This window comes from Festucalex cinctus, chromosome 18 (genome assembly GCF_051991245.1).
Source record: "Festucalex cinctus isolate MCC-2025b chromosome 18, RoL_Fcin_1.0, whole genome shotgun sequence".
Taxonomy (NCBI): Eukaryota; Metazoa; Chordata; class Actinopteri; order Syngnathiformes; family Syngnathidae; genus Festucalex; species Festucalex cinctus.
Genome location: NC_135428.1, coordinates 14,152,580 through 14,168,162, shown reverse-complemented (window position 1 = coordinate 14,168,162; position 15,583 = coordinate 14,152,580). Strand labels below are relative to the sequence as shown.

Genomic DNA, 15,583 nt, shown 5'->3' with positions numbered 1-15,583 from the left:
TCAGCAACGCCTTCCCGAGAGACCCGCACTGCCAAGTGACATCAAAACAGACCAGCAGACGCAAAGAGGCAAGAGAGGCAAGGCAGCACAGAGCCAGTGCCCAGATAAAACAAGCCTGTGTGTCATTCTAGCAATGGTAGTTTATCCTTTAATGGTTTGAAAGCACCACTGCCTGTCCTCTACCCTGTCCTCTGATATTCAGAATCCAATTAGTAGATGTGTTGTGAGGGTGGGGGACGGGAGCCTGAGGAAGGGTGCCTTAAGTGACAGCGGGCCATTTGTAAGAACTGCTATCAAGGAGGAACACTGACTGGGGTAATATTTTATTAATGAGGGCTCGGAATCTGCAAATAACAACCGTCATTTTTAGGCCTCGCCTCGGAGAAAACAAAAATTGAGAAGTTTTGGGGAGTTTTGTAATAAAATCATGAACTCAGTTTGGCCTCGAGGTTTAAACAACAGTCAATTTTTGAAGTCTAATACACACAATAACGGCGTCACAGTAAATGACAACAATAGCATCACCGGTGGGTTTAGATTTTTAACTCTATGTGTACTGGGGAGGCAGTTGGTACAACCTGTGAGGGATGAATGTGGCGGGTAGAAAACAGGACAGGTGTAGTGTGTCTGGCAGTTGTAGAGCCTGTGAGGAAGGGTCACAGTGGGTTGCAAGTAGGACACGGTAGGACAGTACAGGACAGTTATAGTGCCAGGTCGTACTACAACCTTTGAGAAAGGAAAGCAACGGATTTCTCATAAGAGAGGATGGAACAGAACAAGGGTAGTGATCATGGCAGATCTCGGCCCTGTAAGAAAGGGAAGTGATCGTGGCCAGGACAGGACAGGGTTAATGAGGGTATAACAAGCCAGGCAGTTCTAGACTGTCTGAGTAAGTGACGCAACGGTTAACACATAGAACGGGACAACAGCATCAGTGACCCAGGCAGTTCTAGACTGTAAGTGACATGACAGTTAGCACATAGGACGGGACAGGACAGGATTAGTGACCAGGCAGTGCTATAACCTGCGAGGAAGGGACGTGACGAATAGCAAATAGGATGGGATAGGACAAGATTGGAATAGCAGAGCAGGAAGTTCTACACTCTGCAAAGAAAAGACACGGTTGCAAATAGAACAGGATATGTGGTAGGACGGGACAGGGGGTAGTGAGTCAGGCTACGCAGCGCCAAACACCCTTGTACAGTAATTCAGTGCAAATGAGAGGGCAGTCTTGATAGGTAGGTAACAATAATTAGAAAGTGGCCCCCTACCCAGCGACTAAATCCCACCGGCATGTGTCTGCGGAGACATGCTCATGAATCAATAGTTCGTAATGATCAATGAAGTGACTATTAAGAGATGCAAGGGAAGCCAACAGCAGACCTCGCAACCCCTCCTCCGCTGTACAGTGACTCTCTTTCGCCTCTCAAAATGCTTTTACGAGACGAGACGGACCCCAGCGAGCTTGTTCAGGGCCCTTGTAAATGCTCCCTTTATTAAATTAGCACTAAAAAAGACAGAGCGAGCGGGCAGTTTGTTTGTTTCGCCTCGCCAAAATGACAGTTACGGCGTGGAATGAATCACGACCTCCAGACGTGAAGATTTACAGTCCGCGGGGGAGGGGAGGGATTGATTTGCGTCAAGGCGACACGAGGGAGAAAAGTCTGGCGTTTAGAGGCCATTTGTTTCCTTGATTGATTCTTTTTGAGGGCCACAAAAAAAGATGTTCAAGGAAAATCTAGAATTCCCAGATGAGAGGTAAGACTTTGAACACTAGATACTTGGTTGCAAAGGGCTGGAAAATGTCTGAAATTTTTCCAGTAAATTTGGGCAATGTGAGCAAGGGAAAAAATATTTCTAGCCGTTTCCGTCCTGTAGTAATCAACAATAGAACTTACCTTGGTTGGACCAAAAACATTAGTTTCCCATCAAAAAACTTTTTTCTCGAATTTTGCATTTCTGAAAAGAAACGTATCAAACAGATTGTCGCTAATATTTTTGTGTTTTGTGACACCTCAAACTATAAAGCAACGAAAACAAGACTGAGCAAGGGCTTTTGATTGCAAAATGTATTGCTTAGTTTTAGTTTTCTGAAGCTGCTTGAAAAGGGACTCAAAAAGTCAATGTGATGACTGCCGAAGCGTTGACTTCCTGCAATACTCCCCTGTTAACCACGTAGCAGATACATTTCCGATAAAATGGACTCCTGCTGAATACTGAGCATTCCGAGCCTTGCTTCTGTGCCAGCGATGTTTATGCATGCATCCATTTTTTATTTTATTTTTTTTTATGTCTTACACTTGGATGCTTTTCAGTCTCCCTGTAGTCCAACGACAGCAGTAAAAAGTAAAAAATCAGCAGATTGCAGAAAAGTTTGCAAAAAGAAGTTTGTGGGTGAGTTATGATGTGGAAGGCCAAAAGCGGGATATTTTAAGTTTGGAGCAGGTGGTGCTGCCAGATGTCTTATTTAATGATGATAGTTAACTTTTTTATCTTTTGTAACAGAATAGTAAGGCGCTATTAAAGGTTTAATTCACCCGACTGATGCTGCTTTGAATACTTGGTGCTAAAATAATTTGCTTTTTTAGGGCTTTGGCAAACTGTTTTTATTAGGTAGGCATGTTCATTCTGGTGATATTTTTGTTTCATACTTTAGCAGTAATAGGCATAATAATGCCCCAAAAAAATGGCCGTGTTTTGACAGTTTGACACCTGGAGTTATGGACAAATTCAGCCCCAAAACCATTTTCACTTAGCAACCTGAAATTTAGTAAGCAATTGATGTCTATCTATTTGAAACTTTAACCCGACTTTGAAATCTGAGGTTGTTACATATTCTGACGGTTGAAAAATTTTAACCAAATTTTATCACTGATAAATTGTGACCCTACCTATAGCCCTTCTTTGTAAACCAAATCCTACTTTGAAAAACCAATTTTGAAACCCTAAACCTACTTTGAAACCTGAGGACACACAATCTGACTGATGACATTTTAAAATTAATTTTATATATACTATTTATAAATTGTGACCCTACTTTGAAATTCTAACTCTACTTTGAAACCCTACCTTCAAACCCAAGTTTGGAAGAAGCAATTCCCTAAAAGACACAGGCAACCCACCATTTTGGTTTGAAGTGGCAATTTTAAGGTTATTTGGCAATGCCAGGTTGGTAGTAGCCTGCCCACTGAGAGAAAGAAAAAATAAATAAATCAGCCCCTGAAGCCAGTTTTGCTTAGCAACATAACATTTGTTCGACAGGTCTATAATACGTTGACTGACAAAAAAAGGCTCAAGAGCCTATGCCCTAAAAACAACATGATGCCAGCCATTTTAGTTTATAAGTGGATGATTTATGCTCATTTTACAGGTTGGTAAGTGCCCCTCACATAAAAAAAAATAAAAAATAAATACATTTCGCTCCCCGAAACCAGTTTCACTGAGCAGTATAAAATTTATTTGGCAAACCCATCATGAATAGACTCCAAGAAAAGTCTCAATAACCCATGCTCTCAAAAGACTCAGGAGTCAGCCCCTTTTGACTTGAAGCAGCCGTTCTTCACTAACAGTCAATATTTCCCCCCCCCCCCCCCCCCCCCCACACACACACACACACAGAGCACCTCAAGGCACCTCTGGATGAGTACATGGTCCGCCTGCCCAAAGTCCGCATCCTGAGGAGCAAGAAGAGGGAGGGTCTGATCCGGACCCGGCTGCTGGGCGCCGCCGCCGCCAAGGGCGAGGTCATCACCTTTCTGGACTCGCACTGCGAGACCAACGTCAACTGGCTGCCTCCACTACTTGGTGAGGAGCTCTGAAAAATGCTCTGTCTTCCACTTAAGACAAATTGTAATAATGATGTGCTGAAAATCACAGTTTTGCGGTGAAACAAACCAAATCATGTGCACTGCTCCAAAGTAGAATACCACTGAAAAGTGTTTCGGTTTCAATTCAACTCGTAATTGTAACCGCGCTACCTGTGCTTTATAAGATCGCATCGCCCAGAACCGGAAGACCATCGTGTGCCCGATGATCGACGTGATCGACCACGACAACTTTGGCTACGAGACGCAAGCGGGCGACGCCATGCGCGGGGCCTTCGACTGGGAAATGTACTACAAGCGCATCCCCATCCCCGCCCGGCTGCAGAAGGACGACCCCAGCGAGCCCTTTGAGTGAGATGCGCTTACTTCCACATTCCGTTACCGTTGTAACAGTACGAGCATTCATTTGCCACTGCATTTCAAACCTTGTACCTTGAAACCTAGTTTCATCTTTGATACGACAACTATAAAACTTGTCAACTTCAAGCTGCCACCATCCTGCATCGGTATCTTACATGCAGCACAGAAAGCTTGCGGAAAAAGCAGTTTTAATTGGCTAGTGTGAAGGCTGCTGTTGAGGGATATTCGGCAGAAAATACACTAGGGCTGGGTATCGATTCTTATGTCCTCAATCAATTCGATTTCGATTCGCAGAAGTTCAGTTCGATTTGATTTTGATTTCTCCCCTCCCCCCCAATTTGATTCATTTCACTTTAGTTCAGTCCGATATTGGTTAATTATGGCACATCAATTATTTTTAAATGTCAAGGACATGATTAAAAGCTCCACAAATATTAAATTCCAAAGTAATTTTTGCGGAGGCAGTAATTGGTCAAATGATTTAGTTTATTAATGAAAGCAACACGTCTAATCACTAATCACTTAAACATTGACATCAGCAAGAATGCGATGAAAATATTTTCCTAATCTAATTTAATAATTGTAAGTATAAATTAAAGATTCTGAACAGTCTAAAAGTGCAACAAATCAGGTATTTCAAAAATGTAAGAAAATACTTATTAATTCTTGTAAACATTAAATTTCAAGAAAACAGTATGATATATATAAAAAAAAATGGCCCTTAAATTCTATTTTCTTAAGAATTTATGGAAAAAAATGAGATATATAAAATAATCGATTCATGGTTTTATGAATCGATATCAGGCTTGAAAAGGAAAATAGTTCCAGTATTAATTATTCAAGTTTTTTATTTTTAAATCCAGCTCTAAAATACACTATGGGCTACAGGAAAATATGAAGAAGGAAAAAAAAAAGTAGCTGCATAACGGTTAGAATAAATCCTAATTTCTTGGAATTAGTTGTCTCTTCTTGCCCGACGAGATGACCTTCATCAATGCAAATCCAATCGCAAAGATTTTCATTTTCATTGTGATTGACATTGACACAGCGGCGGTCCGAAAAAAAGAATCCATCAGGCTCCCACCTCAATGTCAAACGAGCAGAAATAGAAAGCATCAAGTCGGCCGTTCCTAATTAAATCTACACCCCGGGTTGGAATATTCACAGGCCATTGAGTTTTAAATCCCTTTCCCCCGCAAGTGTGATGACACTTGATACCAAGGAAGCATCCCGCTGAGAGAACTGACAATCGGTTCTTGGATATGTCAGATGCCATTGTCTTCCAGACGGGTCCGTCAAAATAACAGGCGGCAGCTAGCGCAAGACGCCAACGTAGCAGTCTGTCTTAAATCAATGAAAGCGATGTGACCGATCCATGTCAAACCCGAATGGTGTTTTTTTATTTTATTTTTTTTAAAATATGGTTTAGTTCTCCGGTGATGGCAGGAGGACTGTTCGCCATGGACAGGAAGTGGTTCTGGGAGCTGGGAGGCTATGACACGGGTCTGGAGATCTGGGGAGGAGAGCAGTACGAGATCTCATTTAAGGTAAAGAAAAAGTTTCCTGTTTCCATTTCTGAAGCAGACAGTTTGGCCGGAGCTACTTTTTTAAATAATTATTTTATTAATTAATCCTGTTTGTAAATATTGACGATGTAGCTGATTTTGCAACATTACGTGAGCAGCACCTTTAGGCAGCAGACTAGTTGGGGTCTAGGGCTGGACTGGCCATCTGGCATACAGGGCAGGTGCCCGGTGGGCCGGCCTCTTGGTGCTGATGCAGTGCTTTTTATTTTCCTACATTTTACCACAAGAGACTGGCCCACAATTTAGAAGGACAAGTCCATCTATTTTGAATATAGATAGCAAACTGAAACATTATCAATAAACAACAGTGACAGAATTACATGTTAGGCTGGGCCGGTGGGCCTTATAGTCAAAATGCCAGGACCGTTTTTTTGTTTTTGTTTTTTTTTCGTGCTAGTCTAGCCCTGGTTGGGCCTGAACTTCTGAAAAATCTATTGTACACGTATAGGGGTGGGTTGAAACGCTTCGGTTCTGATTCCTGAGAATCGATATCGTTACATACCGGTACAAATTTTGGATATTTTTGTCTGTGTGTGTGTGGGGGGGGGGGGGGGGGTGTATGGTACTAATAATAAAATAGGAATTTATTTAATACTAAAATCTCACATTTATGTTGAAGTATTTGTATAAATTTCAATAGACGCTTGGTGGTACTGACCCAAATCGGTCCATATCTTAAAAAAAAAAAAAAAAAAAAAAAAAAAAAAAAAAAGATACCGACTTTGGTATTTTGGGGACAACATATACAACAAAAATTACATTTATTTAGGAAATGAATTCAGGCCCAACTAGTTTTCTGCCTAAACACCTGCGCTATGAATGGAAACAGGAAGTAAAGTGGCGCAATATCCCTTTGAACGAACAACAAAGTTTAAAGTTTATCAAATCATCCAGCAATTAAATTTCTACTAGTTGGGCCTGAAATAATCGTGTCAACGCCACGTTACAACACCAGTTATGCATCTAAATATTGCACATTGAAAATCATCCCGCAACAAATTCAACCTCCGTTGTGACGTGTTTTCCAGTCAAAACTAAAGCAAGGCAGCCCGTCGAGGCGGGAAACAAGTCGGCCGCGGATGCTTGTAATGTGTAATAATGTCAAACATATTAAAGCTGATGGGGGGGAAAAAGGTTCCCCGCGAGTGTTCTCCATTCCGGTTTCACCTCTTGTTAGAGTCAAATCCAAGCGGCTTCGCATCAATCACGCTCACGGCGCCTTATTATTAGATGGAGCTTTTTGTTTGCCGTTTCAACGTGAATTATTCCCGTTTAAGCGGCGGCGACTCGGTCAGCATGCTAAGAAGCCGTCCCGCCCGCTCTTCCAGTCGTAATCGAATTGCGCTTTGAACGAGTGCCTTGCTTTTGTCGTCTCACTTAATCACACTCCCCCACCCCCCACGTCTAGCCCTCTCTCATCCACCCTTGAGGGAGGTTGATGCGACGGGACGGATGCTGCGGTGCAAGAGCAAATGTTGTTTGTCTGCACCGTACCGGTTTTGTTGCGATTATGAATTGAACTGTCAAATCGACTCTCATTTTGTACTGTCGCTTTATATGAAGCGGTTTGCGATGATAGGGACGGAGACCTGCCGTGAATAAACGGCTATTTGCCTGTACTGGAACCTTGACTTGGGTGCTATATGATTCAGACCTTCATGATACACGAAGAAGACAGTTGCAATTAAGTGACTCAGTGGAATAATATATTATTTTTCCGCTCAGGTATGGATGTGCGGCGGTCGCATGGAGGACATCCCGTGCTCCAGAGTGGGACACATCTACAGGAAGTATGTCCCCTACAAGGTGCCGGGAGGTGTCAGCCTGGCCAGGGTGAGTCTCCTCACTTTTATCCATATTAGGGATAGACCAATTATCAGCTTGGCTGATTATCGGCGCCGATATTCAGCATCTTGACGAATATCAGCATCGGCCATTTTGAAGAATCATACAGCCGATAATAGATCAATTTGATAAAGTAGTAATTTTTTCAATTTTCAGAGATGCTGCTGACTCTGAGCAGTCTCTGTTTGAAATGAAAACTAAGATAAGTATATTTTAATTGTTCAGAGAGAAATTTTGGAAAACTTTATTTACTGTAGAAAACAATAGGGGGAGCTATTTACTTAAGTTTCTATTTAACTTTTGAAGACATGCTACTGCCCCTGAGAGATTGAGGAACTTTTTTTTTTTAAAACAAAGTTTTCGATTGACTTTTTTTTTTTTCTTCTTTTTTTTTTTAACTCCAACATTTTACAAAACCTTGAAGTTGATTAACAAACATATGCTTAAAAATTCAAAAACATTTAAGAGGGGTTTGTATTTTTTCAAATTTCGATGCCAATATTTTCCCTTTTAGTGAAAATGAATATTGGCTCCAACTATCAGCTATCGGCGTCCTTGACTACGAATAATCGGTATCGGCCTTGAGAAAACCACATTGGTCTATCTCTAATCCTTATAACAAACTTTCAGTAGACACCAGATGGAAAATGGACTCAACAACAAAAACATTTAGCTTGCCCTTCCCTTTCTCTCTTTAATGTGTGCACACTCACAGTCAACATGGCACTCTTAACAGGCCACGCCAGTGCTAAGCCCTTGTCCATACCCGTTTACATCATGCTTAAAGGAAAAATACTTAAGTCTTCTTTCGCTGCGTGACGCGCGCACACTCATGACCAACTATGAGGGCGCTCTAAAGTGGCCATGCGAGCAGACCGGAGGGACGATGCACACACTTCTGATCTCAGATAATCCTGCATTTGTGAGGGTCAGGAGATCCACCTTGCCACATCCTGGAATCTAATCACCATGCCGGCCGATGGAAAGCATCGACAAGGGGTTGCTTCACCTCAAGTTGAGCTGCAGCCAATGAAGCATGCTATAGAGCCGCGTGCGTGCGTGAACCTTCCAAGGCTGTGGGATTTGTAATCATTCTCTCTTTATACCGCCAAGGCTGCCAGGGCATGCGTATGTCTGCTCATGCAACCTAGGCTGATTTTTCTTGTTTTTTGTATCCGAGAATCCTGTAGAGGAGGCCTCGGCTGGATGGTTTGATTTTCATTGCTGTGGAGTCAAGTCTTTGAGGCTGGCAATTGTCAGAGCTCAAAAAGACGTCTGTCAAAAGAGGATGGTGCTGCTTTTATCCCCCCGGCTTGTCTTGAGAAGTTGAGATGGTAGCCACGTTGTCAATTAGCACATCCCTTTGTGTGATATGATTTTATTGCATTTACACTTAGAATTTTATTTATTTATTTATTTGTGGTGTTAATTGTTTTTTTTTCATGAGTTTTAAATTTCTTTTGAAATTTTCTGATGTGATTTAAAAATTAACAGTTACAGTACTAATTTAATTTATTTAGATTTACATGTTTTTCTTAATTACTGTATTTTTTTTTATTGTGTGAATTAATTCCTGTTACGCAAATTAAATTTTTTTTACATTTTTTTTTTTAAGAATTATGGTGTATTTATTTATTTATTTATTGTGGTCTATTTTCATCCAAATTATACACTATTTAATAGTTTTTTTTTTTAATGAGTTTTAATTTTTATTTAATTTCTGATGTGATTTAATAATATGGTAACGATTTAATTTATTTAGATTTACATGTTTTTTTTCCCTTAATTACTGTTTTTTGTGCGATTTAATTCCTGTTACACTCAATTGAATGTTTTTTTTTTGTTTTTTTGTTTTTTAAATTACGTTTTATTTATTATAATTTTTAGATTTCCTGTGGTGTTGTTTTATCACCTTTACAGATTTTAAGCAAATTTAAAAGTTTTAGAATGAGACTTTATAAAAGCAGAATTCCATTTTAACAATTGTAATTTTAGAATTAGATTGTTAAAATAATTTTGAATGTATTTGTGGTGTAACTTTATCTCTTTTTTTTTTTTTTTTTTTTCTTTTTTTTTTTTTTTTTTACGCTTGAAATTTTAGTTTTGGAAGAATTGCAATATTTTATTTTTGGAATGTTTATTAGTATTTTTAGATTTTAAATAATAATAATTGGTGAACCCTGCTGTATTGTGTAATATGCATAACCATTTTGATCATTTAAAAACTGACTTCAAGTCTGACTAGTCTAGTGCCTCGACAGACTGCTGCCGATTAAGCTAATCAGGTAACAACAGCATTCCTCTCTTTCCAGAACCTGAAGCGCGTGGCCGAGGTGTGGATGGACGAGTACGCCGAGTACATCTACCAGCGGCGGCCCGAGTACCGCCACATGTCTGCGGGCGACGTGACGTCGCAGAAGGAGTTGCGGAGCCGCCTGGGATGCAAAAACTTCAAGTGGTTCATGAGCGAGGTGGCCTGGGATCTGCCCGAGCACTACCCGCCTGTGGAGCCCCCCGCCGCTGCCTGGGGCGAGGTAGGGTGGTCTTAACTCCACTCCGCTATACAGTGAAGGGTTTGGTGGTTTGATGTCGCCAGCAAACCGCCTTGTTAGCACCGTTTGATATGATGTGATGATGTCTTGTAACTATTGCGCCCCTTTGTCGTGTGTGTCATAGATACGAAACGAGGCAAGTGGCATGTGTATGGAGACAAAGCACTTTGTGTCAGGAAGTCCCATCCGCCTGGAAAACTGTGGAAAGGCGCGGGGTGAGGCCAGCTGGAGCCATGGGCAGGTGAGTGCAAATAAAAGCGTAAATCAATTACCAAATTTGAAAAGTTAAATGATTCATTGTTCCAAAATGGCAAAGCAGTGTCAGATACATGAAATAAAAGTTCATTAAAAAAAGTCATTTTACTTTTTTTTTTTTTTTAATAGTTGCCAAATACAAAGATGAGAAAAAAAGTTGAGTAAATTGTTCTTCCAAAATGAGTTTTCACTCTGAAAAATTATACAAAATATTAACTCATTTGCTCCCAAAAACTTATAAATATGTTCTATTTTAAATGTATTAAGTGTCCCAAAGACGTATTTATACCTTTTTTGTTGTTTTTTTTTTTTTGTTTTTTTTATGTTACAGCATACACAAGGTTTTCATGCAGCCTCTCAACTGCAGAGAACAGTTGAAAAAAATGGTAGTAATTGCAAAAACGGCAAGCAGGTGGCAGCAGAGTATAAGAGATCAACCAGGGCCATGATGAGTTCCCCACAATTCTAAGCAGATTTGTGAATAATGATGAAACGTAGCTAGCTATATTCTAATGCTAATTGCTGCAAAATGAAAACAAATAGAAATGTACTTTTTTTTTTTTTCCTGGTGAAAGAAGAGACTTTAATCTTTCTTTTAGTAGGTCCCGTCGTTTTATAGTAATAGAACACAATATTCCGTGGGCCGTGCAAAATCAGTCAAAATCCAGTAAAACAGCTGGGAGCGAAGGGGGTTGTTTCTGTGAAAAGAGCTGGGAGTGAATGAGTTAAGCTAGTATCTCCAACTTTACAATACATTGTCAAAAAAAAAGAAGTCAAAATTGAGTGATAGGTCAACAATTTGTTGCTCCAAAATCCCAACTTGTTAAGTAAACTTTGCAAAATGGTAATACGTCAAATAAGAAATGCATAAGTTCTGTGATGGACATGCTCAAATTACCCACTAACGCAAGTTTAATTACTTGGACAACTTGCATATTGCTTTGAGATAGGCACACTTGAATTGTTGATACGCTGTCCTGTTGTAGATGCAGTAAATTGTCCCCCAGGTAATTGTGTTTCTACTTCTAAACACACGCACACACTTTCAGCGTTATTAACTTGACACCCTCCCAGAGGAGTGTGTTTGTTTTGAGATGTGTAATCCCAGTTTATAGAAGGACCCTAATGGATTGCGCGTCTGCTTTTGTTTCCGCTGCCGAAACGCAGAACGCCTGAGCTTCTCTGACACTTTAATTGCTTCAAACCAGCGACGCATTGTTGTTTAATCGATGTCACAGCTCCCCGTCTCTGTTCAGCCAGGAATGCCGTTCGACGCAAATCACAGGAGGGACCTTTGGAAAGCTGTCTTTGTTGGGCTTTGTCCAAAAACTGTGGTCAACATCTTTGTAGGACAGGGATAGCCAACTTCAATGGTGGTGGAGGGTGGGTGTGCAGTTTTGCTATTTTAAATATATGGACAAAATACATTTTCTTCACTCATTGACTGGCAGCCATTTTCACTGAAGCAACCCCCTTCACTCCCAGCTGTTTTACTGGATTTTGACTGATTTTGCAATTCCCGCAGAGTATTGTTCTCTTGCTATAAAAACATGGAACCTTCCGAAAGAAAGATTAGTCTCTACTTTCATCAGGAAAAAAAAAAGTACATTTCTATTAGGGGTGTTCAAAAAAATCGATTCGGCAATATATCACGATACTACAGCACGCAATTCTCGAATCGAGTCAATAGGCAGCTGAATCGATTTTTTTTAATATCCATTTGTAATGGAAAAATATTCAACAAAACATCTAACTTTCACACCTTAAGCAGGAAAGAATGTTATATTAATGGAACATTTAGCCTTAATATTTGATTTCAATGCTGTTCAAACATGAAAAATGTTGTTAAACCTGTTTGTTAAATGCAGTGGCTCACAGTTATAAGACTGAAGTTTCAGATCAATAAATAATACATTTTCATACAAATCTTACAGTGTACATGTATAAGTTAACTGAATAGTATTTTCTAAATTTGAGTAAAAATATCGCAACAATCAACTTGTAAATTCGTATCGGGATTAATCGGTATCGAATCGTGACCTATGAATCGTTATATATATATATATATATATATATATATATATATATATATATATATATATATATATATATATATATATATATGGTGTATATGTATAGCTATAGCTTTTCATGGCAAATGTATAGATAATCATGTTTATCAGCGTATTTTTTATTTTTTTGGCCGCAAGTTACCCATCCGTCATGTAGTAGGTTGGCCAAAGTTAATGTAAAGTCGGAAAAAGTAGTCAACAGTAGTTTTGCTGATCGAAAATCAAAATCGAGTGGACGTGTCATAACAGGATGCCTGAAAAAGTCTCAAAGACTGACAACGGAAATTGAAGAAAGTCGTCCATTTCAGTTTGAAGCTGTCGTTTTTGGCAAATTCCACTGCTCGTGTCACCACCCTTACTTGCGGATTGTCAAGTCTATAAATCAACATCCCGCCGTATGATGACCATTGTTCATCCCTCACTGTTATCCTGCCCTCGCAGGTGTTCACGTTCGGTTGGCGCCAGGACATCCGCGTGGGCGACCCCATGCACACCAAGAAGGTGTGCTTTGATGCCGTCTCGCACAGCAGCCCCGTCACGCTGTACGACTGCCATGGCATGAAGGGAAACCAGCTCTGGCGCTACCGCCGGGTACGTACTGCTCTCCTTTCCTCACGAGGAATTGTTTACCAGCATGAAATCAGCGTTTGGTCGACGACGTTCTCTAAATCCTCCCTTGGTTGTGTGTGCATGTGAGCAGGATAAGAGCTTGTACCACCCGGTGAGCAACAGCTGCGTGGACGGCAACGCGACCGAGCGCCGTCTCTTTATGAACACATGCGACCCGTCGTCGCCCAGCCAGCGTTGGCTTTTCGAGAAGACCAACGCCACCGTGCTGGAGCGCTTCAACCGCCGTGCCGCCGATTGAAAGGCCACCCAGTACTGCCTGCTGCTGCTGTTTACTATCCGTCCTGGGGGTGGGCGCCGCTCTCGTGGGCCTCCCGTTTCCACGCCATGTTGGACGGATGCATTCCGACTCTATTTTTCCTCCTCCTCCTCCGCCTTATTTTTCCTGCCTTTTCGTCACCGCCGAGTTCCTTATCTCGTCCCGTGCTCATCCTTTCGCAACTCGCCACTTCTGACGATCCCCCCTCGGGGCAACGAGGAGTGGGCATCGCCAGGCAGAATGAACGCACTCCACCTTCACCCTTAACCCCTGTGCCGTCGCTTTCCTGCTTTTTTTTTCCCCCTTCAATTTCTTGACGCTCTCGATGTCACCGCTCGCTGGAAGGTCCCCCCGTCACAGGCGAATGAGCGTGGGGTCGCCCCGTCCCGCCCCGCTGGGCTTGTGAGTGGCAGGTGGGACGGGGTGACATGGGAGGGGGAGGGCTCCAGGGGGCGACTTTAATGCACTTGTGATAAACTTGAATGAAATCTCAGTGCCTTGTTGAACGTTTTAGGTTTGTGTGTGTGTGTGTGTGTGTGTGTGCGAGTGTGTGGTCAGAGTGCAACAGCAAAGCTGATTTGGCCGTGGGACAGTGAACGCACTGCTTCCCAAACTGAACCGAGTGAGTAAGAATGTTCCTTTCCAATCATGACGTGATGCCCTGCTTGATTTATGTCTCCTGGTGCAAAGTCTTTTTTTTTTTTTTTTTTTTTTTTTTTTTTTTTTTTTTTTTTTTTTTTTTTTTTTTTTTTTTTTTTTTTTTTTTAAGAGAAAAGTGAATTATTTCTTCTTCTTCTTCTTCTAGTCTTCTTCTTCTACTAGTCTTCTTCTTCTGGTCTTCTTCTTCTGGTCTTCTTCTTCTAGTCTTCTTCTTCTTCTTCTTCTTCTTCTAGTCTTCTTCTTCTTCTTCTAGTCTTATTCGTCTTCTTCTTTTTCTTCTTCTTTTTCTTCTTCTTCTTTTTCTGCTTCTTCTTCTTCTTCTTCTTCTTCTTCTTCTTCTTCCCCCTGTGTTTTTTGTCAAGATCTTTAAACATAAGTTTGAGAAACTTAATATGTCTTTTCTGGCCCAGTTTTCTCACTGACACATACATTGGTACAAAAAGTGTATTTCTAGGTTGGTTTTTGCATTTTGCACAATTTTGACCTTCCATGACCTACAAAATATTTTGTTCTGCAACCATAAAGCACTCAACATAGCAAAAAACGACAAAAGAGTAGGCTCTTCTATTTCACCTGAAACAAGAAATGTGTTTTTTCCTTTTCCCTTCTTTAGTAATCAGCTGTGAAACGTGCCGGTTTCACCAAAAGCACTGGCTTCTGACCATAAAACAAACGACAAACAAGCTAATACCAAAACAAACATTAATTCAACATTCAGTTTTGGGTGTGATAGACACAGTTTTGTGTCAGATGGTGAAACTTATATCTGTAGCTGATTTTTCCTAACTCAGATTTTGGGAGGTCATTTTGCGGACATCAAAATAAAATTTCACCAGAATATACACGCTTGCTAAAACTTTATATTTAGGCCACCCAAAAGGGCTTTTTTTTTTTTCTTCTCATAACTAATTTTGCCTGTTTTTATTTTTATCCGGGAAATTGCACCCTTAAAAAAATTATACAATGGCATCACCTAAAACACTTGGTAAAGTTAAGATGCAAATGTTTGGCCGCCTCAGTCATTAATTTCTTTGTTTTGGGTCCGTTAGTATGAAACCTCCCTTGTTAACGTGCAATCAAAATAATTCAGCAAAGGAATGAATGTCATTTGGTGTGTGTTTGTGTCATGTGACCAATCTGTGTGTAGCCAACTGTACATTTTGTACGGTGTGAATGACATCTTGATGATTTTCTACTGGTGTTGCAAAAAGTGATTTAAAAAAAAAAAAAAAAAAAGTTTATTTAGATATTTAACAAAGTGTACAATCAAGCTGGAATTGTATGATATTTTTGCTGAAATTGTAAAAAATAAAAGGTTTCTATCTTTGAATGAAAAACATCAATGTGTGTGTTGTTTTAAATGGGACTTTACGTCACATTTTATGTATTTTCACTGTTTCTGAAGCATTTGATCACGTGTCATTATTTATATAGACACACTATATAATATAGAAGCAAATATAATTGTTGTCAGATTTCTGAAAACCGCATTAATACTCAACGTTAGCACATTAGTGTTGCTAGCTGACGGCACCCAATATGT

The 15,583-nt window shown here is 40.4% G+C and overlaps 1 protein-coding gene across 1 annotated transcript in view; it reads left to right on the top strand.

Moving 5' to 3' along the window:
* Window positions 1-14,095, top strand: part of galnt10 (UDP-N-acetyl-alpha-D-galactosamine:polypeptide N-acetylgalactosaminyltransferase 10 (GalNAc-T10)) — a 46,058-nt gene extending 31,963 nt beyond the window's left edge. Inside the window, exons 5-12 of the mRNA XM_077504112.1 lie at window positions 3,619-3,804; window positions 3,992-4,175; window positions 5,614-5,731; window positions 7,496-7,603; window positions 9,928-10,149; window positions 10,292-10,408; window positions 12,936-13,085; window positions 13,195-14,095. Of these exons, the coding sequence (XP_077360238.1) occupies window positions 3,619-3,804; window positions 3,992-4,175; window positions 5,614-5,731; window positions 7,496-7,603; window positions 9,928-10,149; window positions 10,292-10,408; window positions 12,936-13,085; window positions 13,195-13,362 (1,253 nt within the window). The 3' untranslated portion in view covers window positions 13,363-14,095. The remainder of the gene's footprint in view (window positions 1-3,618; window positions 3,805-3,991; window positions 4,176-5,613; window positions 5,732-7,495; window positions 7,604-9,927; window positions 10,150-10,291; window positions 10,409-12,935; window positions 13,086-13,194) is intronic.
* The last annotated feature ends 1,488 nt before the right edge of the window (window positions 14,096-15,583 follow it).